Below are 21,437 nucleotides of genomic sequence, written 5' to 3' on the forward strand. Positions count from 1 at the left end.
GGGGGAGGAGGGAGGGAGCGCCAGGGACTGGAGGGAGGGGAGGGGAGTACTGTGAGTTGTCTCCTCCTCCTCCTCCTGCTTGGGCTGCTGTTGGTGTGTCCCCAAGCCCAGGAGAGGAGGGGGGTGGAGTGGGGAGAAGCAGGAGGCGGTTGTGGATTTATTTCAACCTTAAATTGTTGTCTCTTTTTTTTTCCACGTCTCGCTTGAAGCTGGTTGGAAGGAGCTCCCTGCCTTTGGAATTGCTGTCTTATCTCACTCTCTCTGAGCTCCCGTCCCTCCTACGGCCCCCGCCCCGACGTGCGCGTATAGTGTAGCCTCACGCACACGCGTGTGCCTGCCTTCCCCCCGGAGTCCTCTATAGCCGGGAGAGAGGGCGAGGAAGAACTCGGTCTGGGAGACTCAATGTTTCTCCCGGGCCAAGTGCCCCTTGTGCAGCTGGACACGAGCTACGGAGGAGGAAGAGACGAGAGCCCCCAGCTTGCTGTTGCTGCCGTGGTCGCTGCCGCCGCTGCTGTTTGAAAAGGGGTATTTAATAACCCGAACCCCTGAGTGGGGCGTGGGGGGTGGGGGTGGGGGACAAGGGCAGAAAGAGAGGGATAGAAGCTGCGGAGATTGGAAGCGACTGGAGCATGGGCTGTATGAAGGCGGCAGGAGAGGGTAAAGACGAGAGAACTGCTGCTTCTGTTGCTTGGAGGAAAAAGGATACTTTGTCCTTCCTTCTTTCTACCTTTCTCCTCCCTAACTGTGGATGAAAAGCAGTGGGAGCAGCTGGGTAGTAGTGTTTCTTTTTTTTTTCCCTCCAGAAACAAAGCTCTGTGTGTGTGTGTGTGTGTGTGTGTGTGTGTTTGTGTGTGTGTGTGTGCGTGTGTTTTGTTTTCTTTTTCCTGGAGGGGGTGGGGGGTGGGGGGGAGAGGACGACTGATTCAGAAGTGATCTTCCCTCCTCTTCCTTTTTCCCTCCTTCAGTTCTTTCCCTCTTTAAAAAAGAGAGGAAGGGAAGGACTCCCTCTAGCCCCCCTCCACTTCAGTTATTAACTAACTTATAGGTAACTACTGACATTGCATTTCTTAAAAAGATAACTTCGGATTTGGGGGGAGTGTATCATCGTTTTTGAGATTTTTGAGGTGGGAATAAAATACAAGTCGTATAGCCTTTGTTGAGCAAAGATGTGCCCTCCCCCCTACCCCCCATATGTATGACAATTTTTTAGTTTGCCTAACTTGGATTCTAGTAATGGATGAAAATTAGTTCCCTAAATGAAGCCCCTAGGATGTTTCCTCAGTGGCTTCGTTTGCTTTTGTGGGTGTTGAGAGGGGGTTAAGGGAAAGGAGATGGGGAGAACATTATGTTCTTATCTATTTGGAGTGATTGTATTTATGTTGCCTTTTTGTCCTGAGCTGAGTAATGTAATCCAGCCTGTGCTCCTTCAAATATGAGTAATATTTGTCTACAACTGTTAGTTTTCTAAAAGCAGAGTCAGGGTCACTTCCCTGACACCCACTCTGTGTAGAATGCCAGTGTGAATCCATGCTCTCCTTGTCTAAAAGTTGAACCCTAGGCTTTTACTCTATCCACTGCATTCCCTGCTGAAGGAGGTGGGTGGAATGAGTTAGCACATTCAGTTTTCTGTTGGGGAAAAAATAATTTAAGGACCATGTGAGTCTCTGTTGTTAACTTTTTAAAAAATTGTTTTCAGTATTCTCCTAAAAGCTGAAGAACTGAGATCCCAGATGGCTAATGCTATGAATGGCCGGAACCCTGGTGGCCGAGGAGGAAACCCCCGAAAAGGACGGATACTGGGCTTTATAGATGCTATTCAGGATGCAGTTGGACCACCTAAACAAGCTGCAGCTGATCGAAGAACTGTTGAGAAGACTTGGAAACTCATGGACAAAGTAGTGAGTATTTACTCTTATCTGGGTATATAATCTTTGGGATCCCTTACAACTTTAACTTTTCATGAAATTTGGCAATGACAAGCTTTTGATGAATCCTAAGCCTTGTAATGAATACAAGATTTATTTTTCTTTGGGTTGTTGGTATGTTTGTTAAATAGCATTTGACTAGAAGTCAGGAGAATGTAACAAATGGTTAATAAATGCTTGTTGACTTGACCTGATTCTAGCCATGGTTTTGCTACTTCCTGACTATGTGACCTTGGGCAAATCACTAAACTTCTGTAGCTGATATTTCAGGCCTTAAGTATGTCATTTTCACCATTTTTTTTCATAGAAATGAGAGGTTGAGATGGATCATCTCCAAGGTTTCTAGGTCTAAAGTTCCTCATGAGTTCTTTGATGGAAAACAAAGGCATTATGATTGAATTGGACATTTTGCTCACTTCTCGGCTTAGTATTTGTTGTAAAAACTTGATGTCTTGATATGAATGATCTTGCTTTTACCTTCTGTCCTATTCTTTAAGGTTCAAAGTTCTTCCAGAGAACTCAGATATGCAAAGCTCATGCAGTAAGCTGCTTAATGTTAGTATATTGTGTCAGAATAGTTTGGAAATGTTTGTTCTGACTTATATGGAGTTGTCTTGCCCCTAGACCAGAAGAAGAGCTCTTAAACAGGTAATTCATGCAAAGTATTTTATAAAGCCCTCTTATGACAATCCACTGCATGAAGTAGAGAGCATTTATCTGGGAAACAATTACACAGATTAGCTCTCAAGTGAGTAAGCAAAATTTGAAATAGTTTCCATTTCATCTTCGGAAAACATCTTCATTTTAAAAGTTCTGTGCTCTTGTTAATGGCTAAATTACAGTTTCTTTCATCTACTATTCCATTTTGAAACAGGAAATCTATTCGATTGCACATTATTTGTTGTGAAGGGAAAATTTATGTTGGGGGTGGTAGTTCTGAGAGTTTCAAATATTTTGTGGTTTCTACAAGTTGCTTTCAGATGAACTGAAAGATCACACACACAAATTTAGCCATATATCAGCACATGCAGAACAAACCAAGTTAAAGGATATTTCAGAGCAACTTATGAACATAGGCTCAAGGAATTTTAGATGCCAGTGTCCTAAATATGAGATAGAATTTTGTAATAAATATCATGATGCTCTAGCTTCTTTTCAAAATGAAAAACTCTTCTTTTTGAATCAGTGATGTCTCTCCAGGTTATATTTGTGATAATTATAGGGCCTTATAGGTTTTCTTATAAGGTATCTTCAAGCCAGTAAGAACATTTAATTGGGAAAGAGGTCTTGGTATTTGTTAACTTGTAATGAGGGGGATGTACTGTTGACTCAAGTAAGGTACACATTTTTTTAATGTTTGGACTTAGATTCCTTCATATGCTACTTTTTCTTTGTAGAAATGTGCCAAAGCCTCCAAGAAATGCTGGACCTTTCCCCTTTGCTTTTGGCTTGTCACTGAGTACAAGTAGAGTGTAAAACAAAAAACCTAATACTTTGGTTTAAAGGTACAAGTAGTTGTCAATCCTAAGATCAACTTTATTTCATTTTCTCATAGATTGGAATGTAGGTAGTTGGAATGGCTTTCTGTTTTTACTGGATACACATATTCACTTTAGGTTTTTAGGATGGGTCTGTACAGGCTTTTTCCAGTTAGTTAAAAAATTTTTGATCCAGATTTTATTATAAAAGTGCAATAGACAAGACTTTTATAACCTGTTGCTTGAACTCAGCCTTTGATCTGGACATTTGATACTTATTATTGAAGAGTATGCACTTGAACAAATTGGAGACATTTAGCAAACAAAATATTTTTCAGCTTAGGGTAGCTGAAGTTCAGTTTTATTTCTTTGCTTTTTGGAGGGGGAAAGGCAGGGCAGTTGGGGTTAAGGTCACACGGCTAGTAAGTATTAAGTGTCTGAGGCCGAATTTGAACTCAAGTCCTCCTGACTCCAGGGCCTGTGCTCTATTTCTATTCATTGTGCCACCTAGCCACCCCCCAGTTTTATTTTTTTAAATCAGAAATGGGGAGTAATAGCTAAAATTCAAGATTACAAGTTGGCATCATCCTTTATGAAGACTTAGATGTCTGGATTATTTTGACTCCTGTTCAGTCTGTCAGATTTTATAAAGTTATTGGTTGTTCTCTTTCCTTTGTTTTTAGAATGGTCTAAGGTGATGTATTTAGAAATCAATCAAGGTGAACTGAAACTTGGGTCAGCATTACATAAATCTCTTACAGGAGGTAGTGCAGTCATAGTTACTGTAAAGATCCTGCTTTTGAAACCTTAAAAACCAGCCCATTATGCTGTTATAGGGGTAGTGAGGTGGCACAGTGGATGGAGCACCAGGTCTGGAGTCAGGAAGACTCAGATCTGATATCAGACATTTAGTAGCTGTGTGACCCTGGGCAAGTCACCTAACCCTGTTTGCCTCAGTTTCCTCATCTATAAAATGAACTGGAGAAGGAAGTGGCAGACCCACTCTAGCATCTTTGCCAAGAAGACCTCAAATGGTATCATGAAGAGTTGGACATTACTGAAAAAAAATGACCGAACACCAACAATAATAGTGCTGATATGGTTTTATTTACTTTTACAGCACTGGTTGGTAACTATGGCACTTTCCCTAAGATAAAGCTAGCACCTGCCATTGTTTGCTTTATCTTTAGACCTTTTGTGGAGTTAGCTTCACTTTAGTAACTTGATGAACTCTGTTGCGTAAATTCTCCACTATTGCTTTCTCTGTAAGTTTTCAATTATGTTCAAAAGTTGTTCCTGACATTGTGCCCATGGGCTTTCTTGAGAATTTATATAAATTGTTAGATGAAAGACTCATGTGTGGCTTAGGAAGAAGACAACAGTAGTATCAACACATTTATAATTACTAATTGTTGGTGTTATTTCATTTTGTGCAGTACCGAAGAGTCATACACATGTGTTTATTTTTTCTTATTTGTCAGTGGTAAAGGAAGTGGTTCATAATATCAACATTGTCTTGATGATTACATCAGAAGCTTGACTGTTAGTCCAAAAGTTAATCCCTTGATACATTACCTAACTGTTTGGTAAAATAGCAGCAAGAGTATGTAGTTAGCATCAGTTACAGAGAAGAGCTACTTTTCAGCCCTCTGGATAGTGATTTGAAAAGAAACTTTAGCTGTACAATTAATTTTTCCCCCTGAAGCAAAAAAAAAAACAAACCCTAAATTTAATTAGCATTAGATAATTGATTACTCTTAAGGTGTGGGGAGTGTACTGAGGAGGCAGGTAGTATGTGTGAACTTTGTAGATTGAATACATGTAAGTTTATTGTCCTACTGACCCAGTAATTCAGAATACCTTCTAGTACATGAAACTTATTTCATCTAAGTGAATTTAATACCTTTTACAAGATAACCTTTGGAAGATACTCAAGTAGCACAGAGGAGAGCAACTTGCCTTCATTTGTCATTATAGGATGTGAATTATTAAGAATTATCATATGGGGGGCTAGGTGGAGCAGTGAATAGAGCACCGACCCTGGATTCAGGAGGACCTGAGTTCAAATTCGACCTCAGACACATAGCACTTACTAGACATGTGACCTTGGGCAAGTCACCCAATTGCCCTGCCTTCCCCCCTCCAAAAAGCAAAAAAAAAAAAAAAAAAGAATTATTATATAAAGCATAATGGAAAAAATGTTGTTGAGAAGAGCCAGATAACTTCCCATTTTAGGCACTTACCAGATAACACAGGTCTTGGGGGACAGCGTAAGTAGAATGATGTGATGCCAGGGTCACTTTTGTTAGGAAAGTTTTGGGTGAGTCAAAAGCATGCTGCTCGTCTAGTGATTCAGTATTATTTGACTGGCCCCAAAGTGCAGTGTTGCATCTTGCTGGGTTAGAGGACCACTGGAAAGCTGAGTCTGTTTCAAGACTACCCCCTGGGACTTTGGGGCCACAGCTGGCTTAATCAGTTAAACAGTACCCAGTGCTTCATATCATGGCCACCATTTAGGTACTTGTATGAATAGGTTTTGGCTGGCCATTGCCTGCTTTTCAGAAGAGGCATTATCTTTCTGTTGGAAAAGCTGAGGTTAGGGTAAGGAAATAATTGCTAATCAGGATGGTAGGAAAGATAATTTATTGACAGACTGTTCCTTTATCATGGTTCTCACAAGAGGGCCTTATTCAGGTGATGTAAAGTAGGAGAAGCAATTTTCCAGTTAATAGATGCTAAATGCGCTCTGTATACATTGATGGATGCTTAATAAATCCAAAATTGTTAATTGATACTGAAAAGCAGAGTATAATGTGAACCTATATTTTCTACTACTACCTTTGTCATTTTTATAAGTCACATAATTTTGAGAATTACAAAAGCACTTAATACGAAAATGACAGAGAACTGCTTTCCATCTTTTGGTTTACTACATTTAGCTAGCTTGTTTTTCCTGCTTTGGAACTTTAATGTGACAATAGTGTAGCCAAAATCCACCCTTTAAAGCTATATTGGTTATGGTTTTCTACTCTGTATCCATTAGTAGAACGGTGTGTATTTTTCCCTAGGATTAGATCCTTCACCTCTTAAATGAATATTATTTTGGGGATTTAAGACTTGACTTTTAGCGTTAACCTTTTTAAACTTCTAAGGCCCAGTTCAGAAACATCAGGTCCCTTGATACAAGGTAAAGCAGTAAATCTTTTTTCCAACCCATTTTTGCCTCCTGGAAGTTGACTATCATAAACAGAACCATAAGATCTTGTTGAATTAAGGGTGTTTTGGTCTGTGTGGGTGGAGGTGAGAATAGGGTTAGAAGGTAGCTTAAGAAAAACAAGGCTGTTTTGTAATTCTGGGTTGAAGTAAACTGACTCGAGTTTTGGTGACTTTATATTTTAGTGGATCTCATTCAGATTTTAATTAAGGAATGGCCTTAAATCTTATTCTATTTTATAGTTCTAGTTTTGATTATATAAATGACATAGAGTCTGCGGAAGATCCACTTGCTCTCATTTTACAGTGTTATTTCATATATTATAAATTCAGACCTGGTTATTAAACTTTTAAATTAGTGACCTTTTTTAAAAAAATATTTCTAACTTGAGTAGTTTTGCAGAAAGAAAGGAAAAAAACAATAACTTCTCTAAACTATTTTGAATAATCTCTAAACTATTTTGAATAAAAATATATTTAGACATATTTTTAGACACTCATTAATAATCTCCTTATTGACTTTATTGCTGTTTAGTTATTTTTGTTGTGACTGATTCTTTATGATCCCATTTGGGTTTACTTGTCAAAGGTACTGGAGTGGTTTGCCATTTCCTTCTCTAGCTCATTTTACTGATGAGGAAACAGAGGCAGACGGGGTGAAGTGACTTGCCTGGGATTTTACAGGTGCTAAGTGTCTGATGCTGGATTGAACTCATGAAGATGAGTCTTCCTGATTCCAAGCCCAGTGCTCTATCCATTGTGCCACTTAGCTGCCCCTTGCAGATGATTAGTTCGTTTTTGACTTGGAATTCTTTCATATAGGAATTTGCCATTATTTCCCATTTCTCATAGTTATCCTTTATAATCTCATGATCTCTTATAACAGTGAAATATTATGATTTGTTTATTCCCCACCTATGGGCTTTTAGGTTGTTTCTACTTTTTAAGCATTACATTATAATACAGATATAAAAATCTCTGGATTTATAGTTCTTTTTATTCTTTTCAATGACTTCCTTGGGTATGTTCCCTAAGGGAAGATTGCAGTGTCAAAAGGTAAGGCCATTGGAAATGATAGAAAAATGCATTCCTTCCCTTTCTTAGTTCTCCCTTTGCAGAGGTGGGCAGCCATGGGTATGCAATATTGCTTATTCTGTCTGATGTAGTTAATTCTTATTAAACCATTTTTTTTCTCTTTGATTTTTAACCTTTGCTATAAGGGTTTGCTAGTTAGGTGGGTAATCAGAAAGGGATATATTTGGAAATGATAGTAATGTAAAAACAAACATTAGTAAGAAATAAGATTAAGAGCCCAAAGGATATGACCCATTATCATGTTTCTGTAGGAAAAGCTGAGACTGTTTTATGACTTGTGTACTGAGAGATTACTCTCTAGAAAGATTACAGTAGGGCTACCTAAATTGGTGACATTTTAAATCAGGTTTTTAAATAGTCTGTTACAGAATAACCAGAATATATTTTAAAAGATCAGAAGTTGAGTAGGTAAATAATCAAGAATCAGTTCCTAACCCATTAGGTGAAATTCTACCTACATATATTGTGGAACATTAAAAAGGTCTGTATTGTGTAGAGGAGTTAAAATACCATTATGACATCACAATATACATTAGTTATTTTTCTCTTGTCAATGAAAGAAGTGTATCTAAGATACCTTAATGAATTTTGTAGTATTTTGGTATAGTAAATATTTAAATGGATGCCATTACATAGGCCATTTGGCCTATTATAACCAAATCTTACAGAATCTATTTTAGTGTTTAATTGTACTTCATTGAGCATTGTTGTGATCTGCATTGCTAGGGGGAATACTCTCAGGAATGGGATCATACTTCTTAGGTACTTGACCTTTCTTACCATGTCTTAAAATAGCAACTAAAATTTGACAAAACGACCTTATTCTAATAGTACTTATTAAGTGATTGGTGATGAAGGCCCTTCACATTGTATTTCTGAGTTGACACACAAACTTCTAGGGCCTTTATCTTGCCAGGCAGACCCAAATCCATATTCAAGGAAGGTGCTTACATAGCACTCCCAGCATCCTCCCATTCTGAAGTCCCTCATGGAACCAAGAGAACCTGAAGAAACATATCTATTCTGGGCTTGTCAATCCTGATCTATGTTGGGAAACCTTGGTGCCCTGGTCTTGTAGGGTAGAAATGTGATGGGCTTTTAAGGAATTCAGATATTTCAGAAAAGCTCTAGGGATCATAGAGATTTTGCAAGTCCTTTTGATCCTGAGCAGAGGGGCAAAGATTTCCAGCCTGTTTTTCACACCTTTGGGTTCCTTGAGTTGTCTTATGCTGATGGAATCTAGCTTTGTTTGAGTGGGAAGAATTCTGTCTCTGATCCTAACTATGATTGGAATTAAGAGATTATTTAATGAAAGTGTCTAGTCACATAGACCTTAGATTCTAAGATGTGACTCATTAAATTCTGACTTCAGTATGACCACAGCAAAAGATTTTTTTCCTCTTCATATTAAATTATGAACCTTTCTCTTTGTTACTAAAATAAAATTAAAAACTTCTTGATTCTACTTAAAATCCAGTGTTGTCTTTTCTTTGTAAATATCGATCTTTTTGTATATTTCAACACATCCTAAGTCCTAGAGCCATAATCTTCCTGGCATTTAGGAATTCTTTCCACTCTTGGAAGATAGAATCACTCAAATACTGGTTTTGTTTAATCATGTCATAGTGGAAACAGGGCTGGATGTAGTCAGGAGGCCTGGATTTGACACTTATTAGCTATATGACATTGGCAGTCATCTTTGACCTTCAGTTTGCTTCTATGTAAAATGGAGATCATACTCGAACTACATTTATGTTACAGGATTGTTTGGCAAATGTACTTTGTGTGCACTATATTCAAAGTGTGTGTACGTTATTATCATCATCATACTTTTGGTGCTGATTCTGCCTAAAATTCCCTTTTGCATGTGAGGTGTTCTATTTTATCTTGCCTCCTTCACATGCCTTTGAATTGGAAAGGAGTGGGAGTGGTTATATTTTGCTTTGTTCTTCATCGTCTGAATGTGCAATTCTCATGATCAAATAAAAGAGGTAGTTATACATCCATAGTGAACATTCTATGTAGTTACTGCTGGAAAACTTCATTTGTATGCCTTTTATACTTTGATTCACGTTAGCATTTTCTGATTTACATGGAAAGATGTAGAACAGAGAGAGACAGCGTCAAACTAGTATGGGACTGAGCTTGGTACAAAATAACTTCAAATACTTTTGATCTCAATGATGGCTCCTCCAGTAGAATCATGCTGTAACAGCCTTTGAAAGAAGTTTTCCCTTTTGTTCCTGTAAAATAGTGTGACTTCACAGGATTTACCCAGAGTATAGCCCATGTGTATACTCAAAGAGTATAGACAAATCTTTGGTTAATAGGGGATTTTTTATATCAAAGTTTAGTTGTAGTTTTAAAGAAAGTTGTAAAAACATTTTTAAAAAAAGAAAGAATTTCTTTGCTCTGTTAATTTTAGTTTGTTTCAATGAAATTGCTTTGCCGCATTTCAGGGGATGGAGTATGTTGAATCTTGTTTCCTAGGACTAAATTAGTGGGGCTGGCATTATATTGACTTTTGATTGTAAAGAGGCATGAATCAGTAAACATTTAAAATGTTTTCTAAGAAACGTATTCTGCATACTATGAAAGTTTCATTGTATTAAAATAAAAGCTCTAAGGTTTCTTCTTAAATTCCTTGTAAATCCTATAAATTTGTTTAAAATCTGTTTTTATATTTTTGCTCTGGCATGATGTAATTGATTGAAGATTTATGTTTAAGTATCTGGGGAAAGGTGTTACTCTGCAGAGAGGAGTTGCTTTAGAAAATTTGGAATAAGTCATCATGACAAAAAATAGTAACCAAAGTAGGAGGCAGCCTGATTTCATGGAGAGTTCTTGGGTAGTCAGTAGGCCTAAGCTGGGCAACCTTGGGCAGTTCTTTCTGGCTTTTCTTTTCCTCATATGTAAAATGAAGAATATGGAGTAGATAATTTCTAAGGCTCATTTCAGCTTTAAAATTTTATGAGGTTGTGAATATAATTACTTTCTAAATGCTAGTAAAATTCCTAGTTAAGTGTTTGATCATTTGGACCACCAGGGAAGGACAGTATTCATCCTTAGGTGTAGTGTATTAAAAAGTTATTCTTTCAGCAATTATTATTGACTATGGAAAAGGCCTTTCTTTTCATAATAGTTTGTTTCCATATGGAATTTAGATTGAACAAAGGAAATTTATAAAGTAATTACAGGGAGATATAAGTTTCATGTAACTTTGTGAATTGGATATCTTGTAGCGTACTATTTTTATAAAATCATGTTTTCTTTTGACTTTTTCCTTTTTTTTTCTTAGTCTGTTAGAAAGTCATTTTTCTATGACTATTATTGCTATTTCATTGTGAACAGTGTCATAAATTGCAATACTTATTGCTAAAGTATATGACTTGAACTCTTCCTATGTTATTGTATATTAGCATGTGACTATAAATTAGGCCTTGAATCTCTCTCAAGTTTTGTTCTTGGTATGGCACAAGATAAATTTGCGTTAATCACTTATACTTTTTGTGATTAATGTAGTGGAAAGTTCATTGACTTGAACTTCAGTCCAAGCCCTAGCACTAGTCTAGTGGCGTGACTGTGGACAAGTCACTCTGCCCCTTTCAGTTTCTACATCTATAAAGTAGTAGGATTAGATCAGATGGTTTCTAAGGCTGCTTATTGCTCATAATTTTGTGAGATCTCTTAGGAGATGAAAGAGAAGCCATTAAAGTGGAAAATATGCAGAGCTAGACCTAGCCTAGGTTAGCTGGGCCTTCTCCCTAGACATTGACATTGGAGTCGTGGGGGGAAGGATGATGTTTCTTTCCTTGCCCTTCCTTTCCTCGGTCTACCTTCCCACTGGAGTGAAATGCCTCTCTAGATCTCCCAGTTTTAAGGATTGTTATATTTGGGTGGAATAGTGGGGGCCAACTCAGGTACTCCCCTGGCCCTGTCCTCTGCTGTCTTCTTTTTCTGGTGTGCCTTCTGAATCCTCCTCTATTGTTAAGCTAATCCTCTCCATCCTAGACCTCTTCCTCTCAGATCTTTATGATTTGGCAACCTAGCTTTCCTTTGAAGACCCCTTGTATCTTGGTACCTTCTTTATGCCAGACTTTCAGCTCGTCTCACCCTGACACAAAGGATGAGGAAGAGAAGTTGATATATTCATTGTTCCTCACAGTTGTTTTTAGATTTCTTTAAAGTTCACTCTGTGTTATACAGATCCTTGTCATATGTATACTTCCAGACTGCACTTTCTGCTGCTCCTCAGTAAGTTTAGTAACCAGGTAAGCAAACATCTTTTCCACCTCAACTGCTTTGAGCAATATCCTGGCCTCTCAGTTACTCAGCCTCCAGGAACTATTTTTTTCTTTTTTCTTTTTGGAGGAGGAAGGGCAGGGCAATTGGGGTTAAGTGACTTGCCCAAGGTCACACAGCTAGTAAGTGTTAAGTGTCTGAGGCCGGATTTGAACTCAGGTCTTCCTGACTCCAGGGCTGGTGCTCTATTCACTGTGCCACCTAGCTGCCCTCTCCAGCTACTATTGAAAGCCTACCTTAACCACATATAGGGGTGGTCATACTTTAGGCTGGTCACACCTCTTTACTCCAACTGAATTTGCCCCAGGTACCAGAATTCATAGTTATATCTCTGAAAAATCTAGATTTGTGAATGCACATACATGTTAAAAATGACAAAACTTTGCAGAGAACAACTGGTTAGTATCTCTCCTCTAGTGTCATATCAAAATCCGTCCCTAATAGGTAAGTCCTGTGGAGTTGACTGAGGCATTTGGAAGTTAAGTGATTTCACCTAGGAAACATTTGACGTGGATTTGGAGGCAGGCCTTCCTGAGTTCTGTCCAGGAGTCTGTCCACTCCATAGTACTGTTTTTTTTTAATTTAAATGCTTTATTAACTGCTGATTTACATCATTCGTTTCCGCTAGATTTTGAGTTACAAATTTTCTCCCCGTTTTTCCCCCACCCATCCCCCCAAAACAGCAGTCCCACAGGATATCCCCACCTCCAATCTGCTCACTCCCATATTTTCTCCCATACCCATTTCAACTTTTCCAGTGGATCTCTATGCCTCAGTGCCTGTATATCTTTTTTCTTAATTACACGTAAGATGGTATTAATAATAGTATATATATATATATATATATATATATACACACACACACACACACACACACACACACACACACACATATATATTTGAATATTTGATTTAAAAACTTTCAATTCCAGATTCATTCCCTTCCCCCCCCCCTGCCACCCACCCCCACTGGGGGGACCAGCAGTTCAGTATAGGTTGTACATGTGTGGCTAATGCAAAACAATAACATAGTAAATGTATTGTAAAAGACTGACTATTTTTCCCTCCCTCCTATCCCACCTCCCACTTGTTCTATTCTCTACTTTGATCCTGTCCCTTTTCAAAAGGGGGTGCTTCCAACTTCCCTCCCCCCCAGCCTGCCCTCCCTTCCATCATCCCCCCTCACATCCCCTTCCCCCACTATTCTCCTGGAGGGTGAGATCCCCTATTTAGTGTGTATTTCCCTCCCTTCTCAAGCCAGATTCAATAGGAATAAGGTTGACCTATTCCCTTTTGCCTTCCTATTCTTCCCCTCCATTGTAACCATTTTCCCTTGCCTCTTCTGTATGAGATAGTTTGCCCCACTCTGTCTCTTCCCATCTCCTCTCATTATATTCCTCTCCCCTCTTAATTTCACCTTTTAAGTATCATCCCTTCCTGTTAAATTGGTCCCGTGCCCTCTATCTATGTATACCTGTAAACGTATATACACACATTCACAAATGTATTCATATGCCCGCATACCCTCATATATTTCTAATCCCTTCGACTACTGAGAAAAGTTACAATTATTGTTTTTCCATGTAGGAATGTTAATAGTTCAACTTTGGCCAGGTGGCTCAGCGAGCAAGAGCACCGGCTCCAGTGCCGGGACGACCCGGATCAAATCCGGGCCCAGACACCCAGCACCACACCCAGAAACAACAACTGGCCATGCAACCCCGAACAAGCCACTCAACCCCGATTGTTTAAAAAAAAAATAGTTCAACTTTGATAAGTTCCTTATGATTTCTTTTCCCTGTTTACCTTCTCATGCTTCTCTTGCTTCTTATATCTGAATGTCAAATTTTCTATTCAACTCTGGTTTTTTCAGCAAGAATGCTTGAAAGTCCTGTATTCCACTGAATGACCATATTTTCCCCTGAAACATGATACTCAGTTTTGCTGGGTAGGTGACTCTTGGTTTTAATCCCAGCTCCCTTGACCTCCGGAATATCACATTCCAGGCCCTTTGGTCCCTCAGTGTAGAAGCTGCCAGATCCTGAGTTATCCTGATTGTGTTTCCACAATATTCAAATTGTTTCTTCCTGGCTGCTTGTAATATTCTCTCCTTAATGTGGGAATTCCGGAACCTGGCTATAATATTCCTAGGAGTTTTCTTTTGGGGATCTTTTTCAGGAGGTGATCGGTGGATTCTTTCAACATCTATTTTGCCCTCTGGTTCTAAAACATCAGGGCAGTTTTCTTTGAGAACTTCCTGGAGGATGCTTTCCAGGCTCTTACTTTGGTCATGGCTCTCAGGCAGTCCAATAATTTTTAAATGATCTCTCCTGGATCTATTTTCCAGGTCAGTGGTTTTTCCCATGAGATATTTCACATTGCCTTCTATTCTTTCATTTGTTTGGATCTGTTTAACAGCATCTTGATTTCTCATAAAGTCATTAGCTTCCATTTGCTCCAGTCTAATTCTGAAGCAATGGTTCTCCTCAGTGAGCTTTTGAGATTCTTTTTCCATCTGGCAAATTCGACTTTTTAAGGCATTCTTCTCCTCATTGCCTTTTTGAGCCTCCTTTGCCATTTGAGTCAGTCTGTTTTTTAAGGTATTATTTTCTTCAGTCAGGCTGTTGACTCTCATTTCATAATTTTCTTGCATTGTTCTCATTTCTCTTCCCAATTTTTCCTCCACTTCTCTTATCTGCTTCTTAAGGTCCTCTATGGCCTGCAACCAGCTTGTATTTTCCTTTGAAGCTTTTGGTGCAGGAGTTCTGACTTCACTGTTTTCCTCCTGTTCCATGCCTTGCTCCTTCTTATCCCCAAAATAGGAGTGTAACGTTGGAATCTTCTGTCTGCTTTGTTTCCTTTGCCTGTTCATTTTGCCACTCAATGATTTGACTTTTGGGCTTTTTGCCACAGTAGGACTCTGCCACCAGACAGGGGAGTTTTCTTCCCAAACGCTGGGGTTTTCTCAGCTGCCTGAGGTATTAGATGGGTACCCTCTCTGAGGTCTCCACATGCTCTAGCAAGCTGGACACACACCCCAGGACCTCCACCCTAGACTGCAATCCAGATCCAAGCAGGTTAAAGCAAGAGCGATGACCCCTCAGACTGGTGCTTGGTCCCCCTACACTCTGCAGGCCAGGAGCTGAAGCCGCCACGTGGCGCTGGCTGGCTGTGCTGGCGTCTCAGCGGTTTCTTGCTCCAGGGGTAAAAGCCATGCACTCCCACTTCCTGGGTCCCAAAGTCCAGACTGCACTGGCCTCTCACCTTGTCCTTCGCATCTATGTATTGATAAATCTGGAAACGGCCACAGCTGCTGCTGATCTGGTCCCTCTGGCTGGCGGCTGGTCAGGCCTGCTCTGGGGCTGGTCAGGCCTGCTCTGGGGCTGGTCAGGCCTGCTCTGGGGCTGGTCAGGCCTGCTCTGGGGCTAAAGCCTCTGCGTGGGGCTGGGCTTGGGTCCCAGAGCGCTGCGCTGGTCTGCAGATTCCTGCCGGCCTGCCGGGCTGTCCTCAGGGGGAGGTTAGCTTATCTATGTCATTTTGTGGGTTCCGCAGCTTCAAAGTTTGTTTAGAGTCCCCTTTTTACATGTATTGGGGAGGGTGGAAGCCGGAGCCCAGGGAAGGTCGTGCTTCTACTCCGCCATCTTGGCTCCACCCCACCCCCCCCTTCCCATAGTACTGTTTTTAATGGTTACTATTTGCATCTATGTTATAATTAGTGTAGGCAACTCCTGCTAAGTACTTCCTCTACCAATGCTTATCAGTAACTTAAAGTGTGAGAGAATTGTGTGGGACACAGAAGTTAAATGACTTATCCAACATCTCCCAGTCACTGATAATAATGTGGGACATTTTTAAAACTAATAAACATGTCATTTATGAATGGAGAGAATGAATTTGAAACTTAGATTTAAAAAAAATCATATTTCCCATATTATAGGGCAATCTGTTCTACCTTTTGTCCCATTTTCTCTCAGGGATATGCATATTGAAATCCAGTTGTAGCCAGAGTAGGTAAGTTGTTTGTAGGATTTTAAAACATTGATTACAAATGTTATTGTTCCTTCTCTTCTATTGTATGGAATTCATGAGTCTTTTGAAAGTCTTATCTTTTTGTTAAAAAAATCCAGTTCATGTACAAATGTAGATATGTCCTGTGATCCATGCTTAAGTGAAAAGTGAAATGAGCCTTTAATGTCTCCAAAATGTCAACGGTTGTTTTCTAGCCCGAGTAGCAGTTGGTATCTTGATTGCCAGTTTTAGAAGCCATTGTACGATGTCTCATACTTTTTTGGTCTTGAAAAGTGACTCAGTCATCTTAGAGAGCTCTTGAGTACAGATCTGCCCCTCTATAACTTAGATTACCTAGGAAACTGAAAAAAAGTGACTTGACCAGAGTCACACAGCCAAGTGTTTATCAGAGACATGACTTAACTCAGGTATTCCTGACTCTGAGGTCAGCTCCCTATCTTACTGCTCTATGCAGCGTTATACTTAAGAAAATCAAAAGAACCAAGTGATAATTTTTTAAAGTAAAATTTTTTTTTCAATATTTGGCTTACTTTGTTAACATGGGGACAAAATCAGTGCTATGTTTGATTTCCTTAGGATGTCAAAAGTATTTCTTTACCCAGGTGGCCCAATGGATAAATACTGGACCTGGAGTCAGAAAGACCTGAGATCAGTCCCCCTTCAGACACTTACTAGCTTTGTGACTCTGGGCAAGTCACTTCTCTCTGTCCAGATTTCCTCATCTGTAAAATGGGTATGGATATTGACCTATTTCCCAAGGTTGTAAGGATAACAGAGCTGTGAAGTGCTTTGTAAAGCTGAAAGTGGCATAAAATGTTAATTGTTGTTTTTGTTATTTATTAAGCTAAGGCTGATGCTACTTGCATATGAATTTTAAGTGGTACAGCTCTGTTCATGGAAATCAAAGCAAAGACAGATTATTTTTGATGAAATGGTTTTTGTGGGGAATCAGAATTCAGAATTATTGATGAGAGGAATAAGTTTATTATTTAATTAGACACTGATGTTTATTTAAAAGAAGTCTTATGAACTTACAGACAAAAATTGATGTGGTTTCTTTCAAAGGGAAAAAAAACAATGTATCATGTAAGGGTTGAATGTTATTTATTTCAGGGTGTATGTTGGTGGGGTTCTTGAAGCTACTGTTAACTGAAGAGTTTAACATTTTGCTTCATGGGTGTTTTGTATATAGTATATACATATATATACACATATTCATTTTTGTAATAATATTATGCTACTGAATTGCACACATTGTTGCTTTTCTGTAGCTTTCACACTAAAAGCTCATCATTTATCTAGGAAATCTTTTACGAAGAAGTTCTGGTTAGGCAGAGGGGTTCTGACCTTCAGTGAAGAGTTGAACATATGTTAATATGTCCAGGACCTGGGATTTATTTATTTTTTTTTTAAATGAGAACTCCTATTGTGGATCCTTTTTCCCCTAACAGATTATAATTCTTCTGTGATTTAACTGTTTTATAGAGTTGCTTTGAAATTTGTAGAAATTAAGTGGTTTGCCCACGGTTGCAGGAAAAGTCCAAGATAAACAGGTCTTCTTATTTTCAAGCCAGGGTTCTCTTCATGTCAGATTTGGACAAAACTTTTTTCTTATATTCCCTATGAATATGGGTATGTGGTTGGACTGCTGCTGACTTAAACCATGATATAGTTGGTGCTTATAGACAAGGTAGAAAGTATCAGAAGAAGGTAGGGAAGACTAGTTTGAACTTGACATGAATTTATTATTTATTAACTTGGTTATTAAAATTGCAGCCTTTTGTTTAAATTGCCTCAGGGTGCAGGATTAATCAACTAAAACATTAATTAAAACACATTAAATATCTTCAGTGGGGAACAGAGTATAGTAATGAGGTTTTAACTGCAAGTCTTTGGTTGCCCACTGATGAAGTGTATTTATTTACTCATTCTTAGTGTGAATTTTCTTTTTTAAAAAGTATTCACATCTTATGCTGAATATTTTACCAGGCTTATCAGATGCAAAAGTAGGAAGCTATAAAAAGGGAGGTAAAGAAAATTAGGGAAAAACATTATGTATAAAGATTTTCTCAGTGTGCTATTGAATAATTTGCATTAGTACAAGTGAAGTAAAATAAAGTTTTACTCAAATCTGTCTTAAAAATAATTTATACAGGCTCTTTGTGGATTGATTATATTATAGAAAATATAGACTTTTATTAACCAGTTTATATGAATTTTTTGTAAATTTTGTAAAATTTTGTAAATTTCACCAAAAAAGTGTTTTATCTGTGTTCTTGCCTCTAGGTAAGATTATGTCAAAATCCCAAACTCCAGTTAAAGAATAGCCCACCGTACATACTTGATATTTTGCCTGACACTTATCAACATTTGCGACTCATACTGAGCAAATATGATGACAACCAGAAACTTGCACAGCTCAGTGAAAATGAATATTTTAAAATCTACATTGATAGCCTGATGAAAAAGTCAAAACGGGCAATTAGACTTTTTAAAGAAGGCAAAGAGAGGATGTATGAGGAACAATCACAGGACAGGTAAGAATCTTTTTGATGCAAATTTTATAACCAGACTTATTGCTGCTTGTTTTCTTTGTCATATTTTCATATTTAATAGAAATGTCACAGTGTGCTGCATGAAGGAAAGCTTTTCACGTGTTAAACAGTGGTTTATATAGTGTTTTTAAGGTTTGCAAATGCTATACAAATATCATCTCATTTGATCCTTATAATAATTCTGTGAGGTAGGTGTTATTATCCTCATATTATAGGTGAGGAAATTGAGGTTGAGAGGTTTTGACTTGCCCAAGATCACGTATCTAAGAAATACCTGAGACAGGATTTGAACTTGAATCTTGTTGAGTTACACTCCTTCTATAATAAAGGCTTGCTCTCATAGAGCTATAGCAGGTCTTTACTACAGAGAGTGGAGAGTAAGACCGTGAGAGAGAGGCAACATATTATGGACATGGTAACCAAGTCTTGAACCTATATCTTGCATTCTTTCTTTAGAGCAGGGACTGGAAAACTGTGGCCTACCATCTATTTTTGTATGGCCTGTGAGTGAAGAAGGAGTTTTGTATTTTCAAGTAAAGATTTATTGTGTTTTAAGCTTTATTGTATTGTAAGTTTTAGTAGCTTAAAAATGTACTATGAATTTTAGGACAAACTATATATAGTGTTTTGGAAACTTTAAAACTGTATAAATATTGATAGTTGTTATTGTTACTATTATTACTGCTATCATTAACTTAGGTATTAAATAGGTGCTTTTTTCCCCCAGAACTTTTAGCTATGAATCCAATTCTGATACATCAAATTGGTCGTTTGGGTTGTGACTTAAAAGACATTTGTTGTTTAAAGTTATTGTAGCAGCAAAATCTTGGAACATCATTGGTGACTATGCAGATTTAACTAGATACTTGGATATGTTTTTATTTTATGGAAGAAATACTGCCATCCTGAGAATCTTGAGTTAATTCTTGCAAAACTTAAATAGATAACCTAGTAATTTTACTTTTTCTTTTTATTTAAAAATTTTATTTAAAAAACGTTAATCTCCTACTGTGTGCATTGCATTGCACCTAGACAGACCCTGGGGGAGATTCAAAGTCTAGATGGTTCTGATTTCTTATCCAAAAGGGGAAACGAGGCACTCATTTCCTGTTAAAATAATATAGTATAAATTAGAATTGTTAACATGTGGTCAGCTGATGATTGTGAGGGAGATTTGTGACATGCTTCTAAATTTTTTTTACCAATATTTTAGATGCATTTATAATTAAGAATTTAGTACTTTACTTCTGGATAGAGTAAAGATATATGGCTATGTATAGAGTATAGATCTATGGTAGGATTTTATTGAGGGTCACATTCAAGTAGAAAGCAATTTGTGCTTATTTTACCCTTATGAGTGCTGAATAATTGGAGTCTTCTCTTTATGTGATATTATGGATCCACTATCACTGGGGTGATTTACTTTGAATTGTTTCATGGTAGTGGTGATGGATTAATCTCTACTCATTCTTCTGGGTCTATTGGCAATCAGAGGTATGCTTTTATGAGATTTAATGGAGGCTACTGGGTACAGTTTATGCCATGCAGAATGTATTTTCTTGGTAAAGAAGGTAATATAAAGTCCTTGCTGTGTGTCCTGGTTGGAGAATAGAATATTATTGTTAATGAAATTATCATGTAGATAATACATGAATTGCCTGTTGGATAGAATACAATCAAATATACTTTACTAAGACTGTCCTGAATATAATTTAATCAGTTTCAGAAAGTAAAATGTTATGAACATCAATTTTTTAATGGTATAGATGCAAGAAAGTTGTATAGTTGGTGATTTAAGTAATTTAGAATGTCGAAAGGAAATTTACCTGAAGACCTTAATGATGTTAAAAAGATAAGTTTTTGTATACATGCACACATTTATTAAATGAACCTGTGATTTTATGGGGATCACTAGCTTCCAAATGAAGAAACTTCTGCTGTCAATCCAGGTTGGCACCATCTCTTCAACTTATAACCTTAGAAAAAGGCCAGGGTCACTGAGAGTTCAAGTAACTGGTCTCATGTCACACAACTAGTATGTGTCAAAGAAAACACTTGAACCCAGGACTTCCTTACTCTGAGGCTAGCTTTCTATCCATACTATTGGGTGCCTCCTTTTCCTTTTGTTAGAAATTTTTCTTATAATTTAAAAATTTCAGGGCCAGTTTGTACTGGCTGAATTTTCTACCATATCCAAATGAGGGAAATAAATGAACCTGATTTAGAAAAAAAAAATTTTTTTCTGAAAGAAAATACAACTTCTCTACATATCTGCTAATAAATGAGACATGAGTAGTATATTATAGGTCTTTTGCTTAGATATTTTAATGCAGGTCTTTTGCTCAGATGTTTTATTTGTAAATGGGCTAGAGTAATTCTTTCTGTTAGTCACATGTCATGAGAAAGCTCTCTGCCCCAGCTTGAATTTAGAGTGAGCCCCTTTCACCCTGTATCACTCCTCTTAAGTTTTCATCGGATACTATTGAACCTCACATTGACTTGGTACTGCTCCAGCTAGTAGTCGCTTTGGACTCATAAACTGTACTGAGCTGGCATTTCCTGGTAGAGTATTCAGTGATTTCTGGTGTACACACAGTTTGTATATCTGTATGTGTGGTCTTTATAGGAAAGCGAGGGTGTATTTGTATTTCTAGCTTAAAAAAGGGAAGTGCTATATCACATGGCTTTAAGACGTGATTGCTATGAAGGACAAATGTCAAAGTGGGCATAGGCAAGCTTTCTTCTACAGTAGATTTTTCTTTCCCTTAATCATTTTTCCACTATTTGTCACAAACTACTAAAGATAGTAATAACTGGTAAATTCAAGCAGTGACTGATAC

The 21,437-nt window shown here is 38.0% G+C and overlaps 1 protein-coding gene across 8 annotated transcripts in view; it reads left to right on the plus strand.

The window, feature by feature from the left end:
* The first annotated feature begins 10 nt into the window (after positions 1-10).
* The window catches only part of CBLB (Cbl proto-oncogene B), a 226,288-nt gene continuing 204,861 nt past the window's right edge, over positions 11-21,437 (plus strand). For 4 of the 8 annotated variants that reach the window (XM_069065293.1, XM_069065296.1, XM_069065299.1 and 1 more), the window contains exons 1-3: positions 11-525; positions 1,697-1,898; positions 18,329-18,579. In XM_069065293.1, coding sequence (XP_068921394.1) covers positions 1,731-1,898; positions 18,329-18,579 — 419 coding nt within the window. In that variant the 5' untranslated portion in view covers positions 11-525; positions 1,697-1,730. The other 4 variants (XM_069065298.1, XM_069065300.1, XM_069065295.1 and 1 more) reach the window with 3 other exon arrangements.

Source organism: Petaurus breviceps, unplaced genomic scaffold (assembly GCF_028583685.1).
Source record: "Petaurus breviceps papuanus isolate PSGF00001 unplaced genomic scaffold, PetGlider_PUasm1.0 90683, whole genome shotgun sequence".
NCBI classification, from domain to species: domain Eukaryota; kingdom Metazoa; phylum Chordata; class Mammalia; order Diprotodontia; family Petauridae; genus Petaurus; species Petaurus breviceps.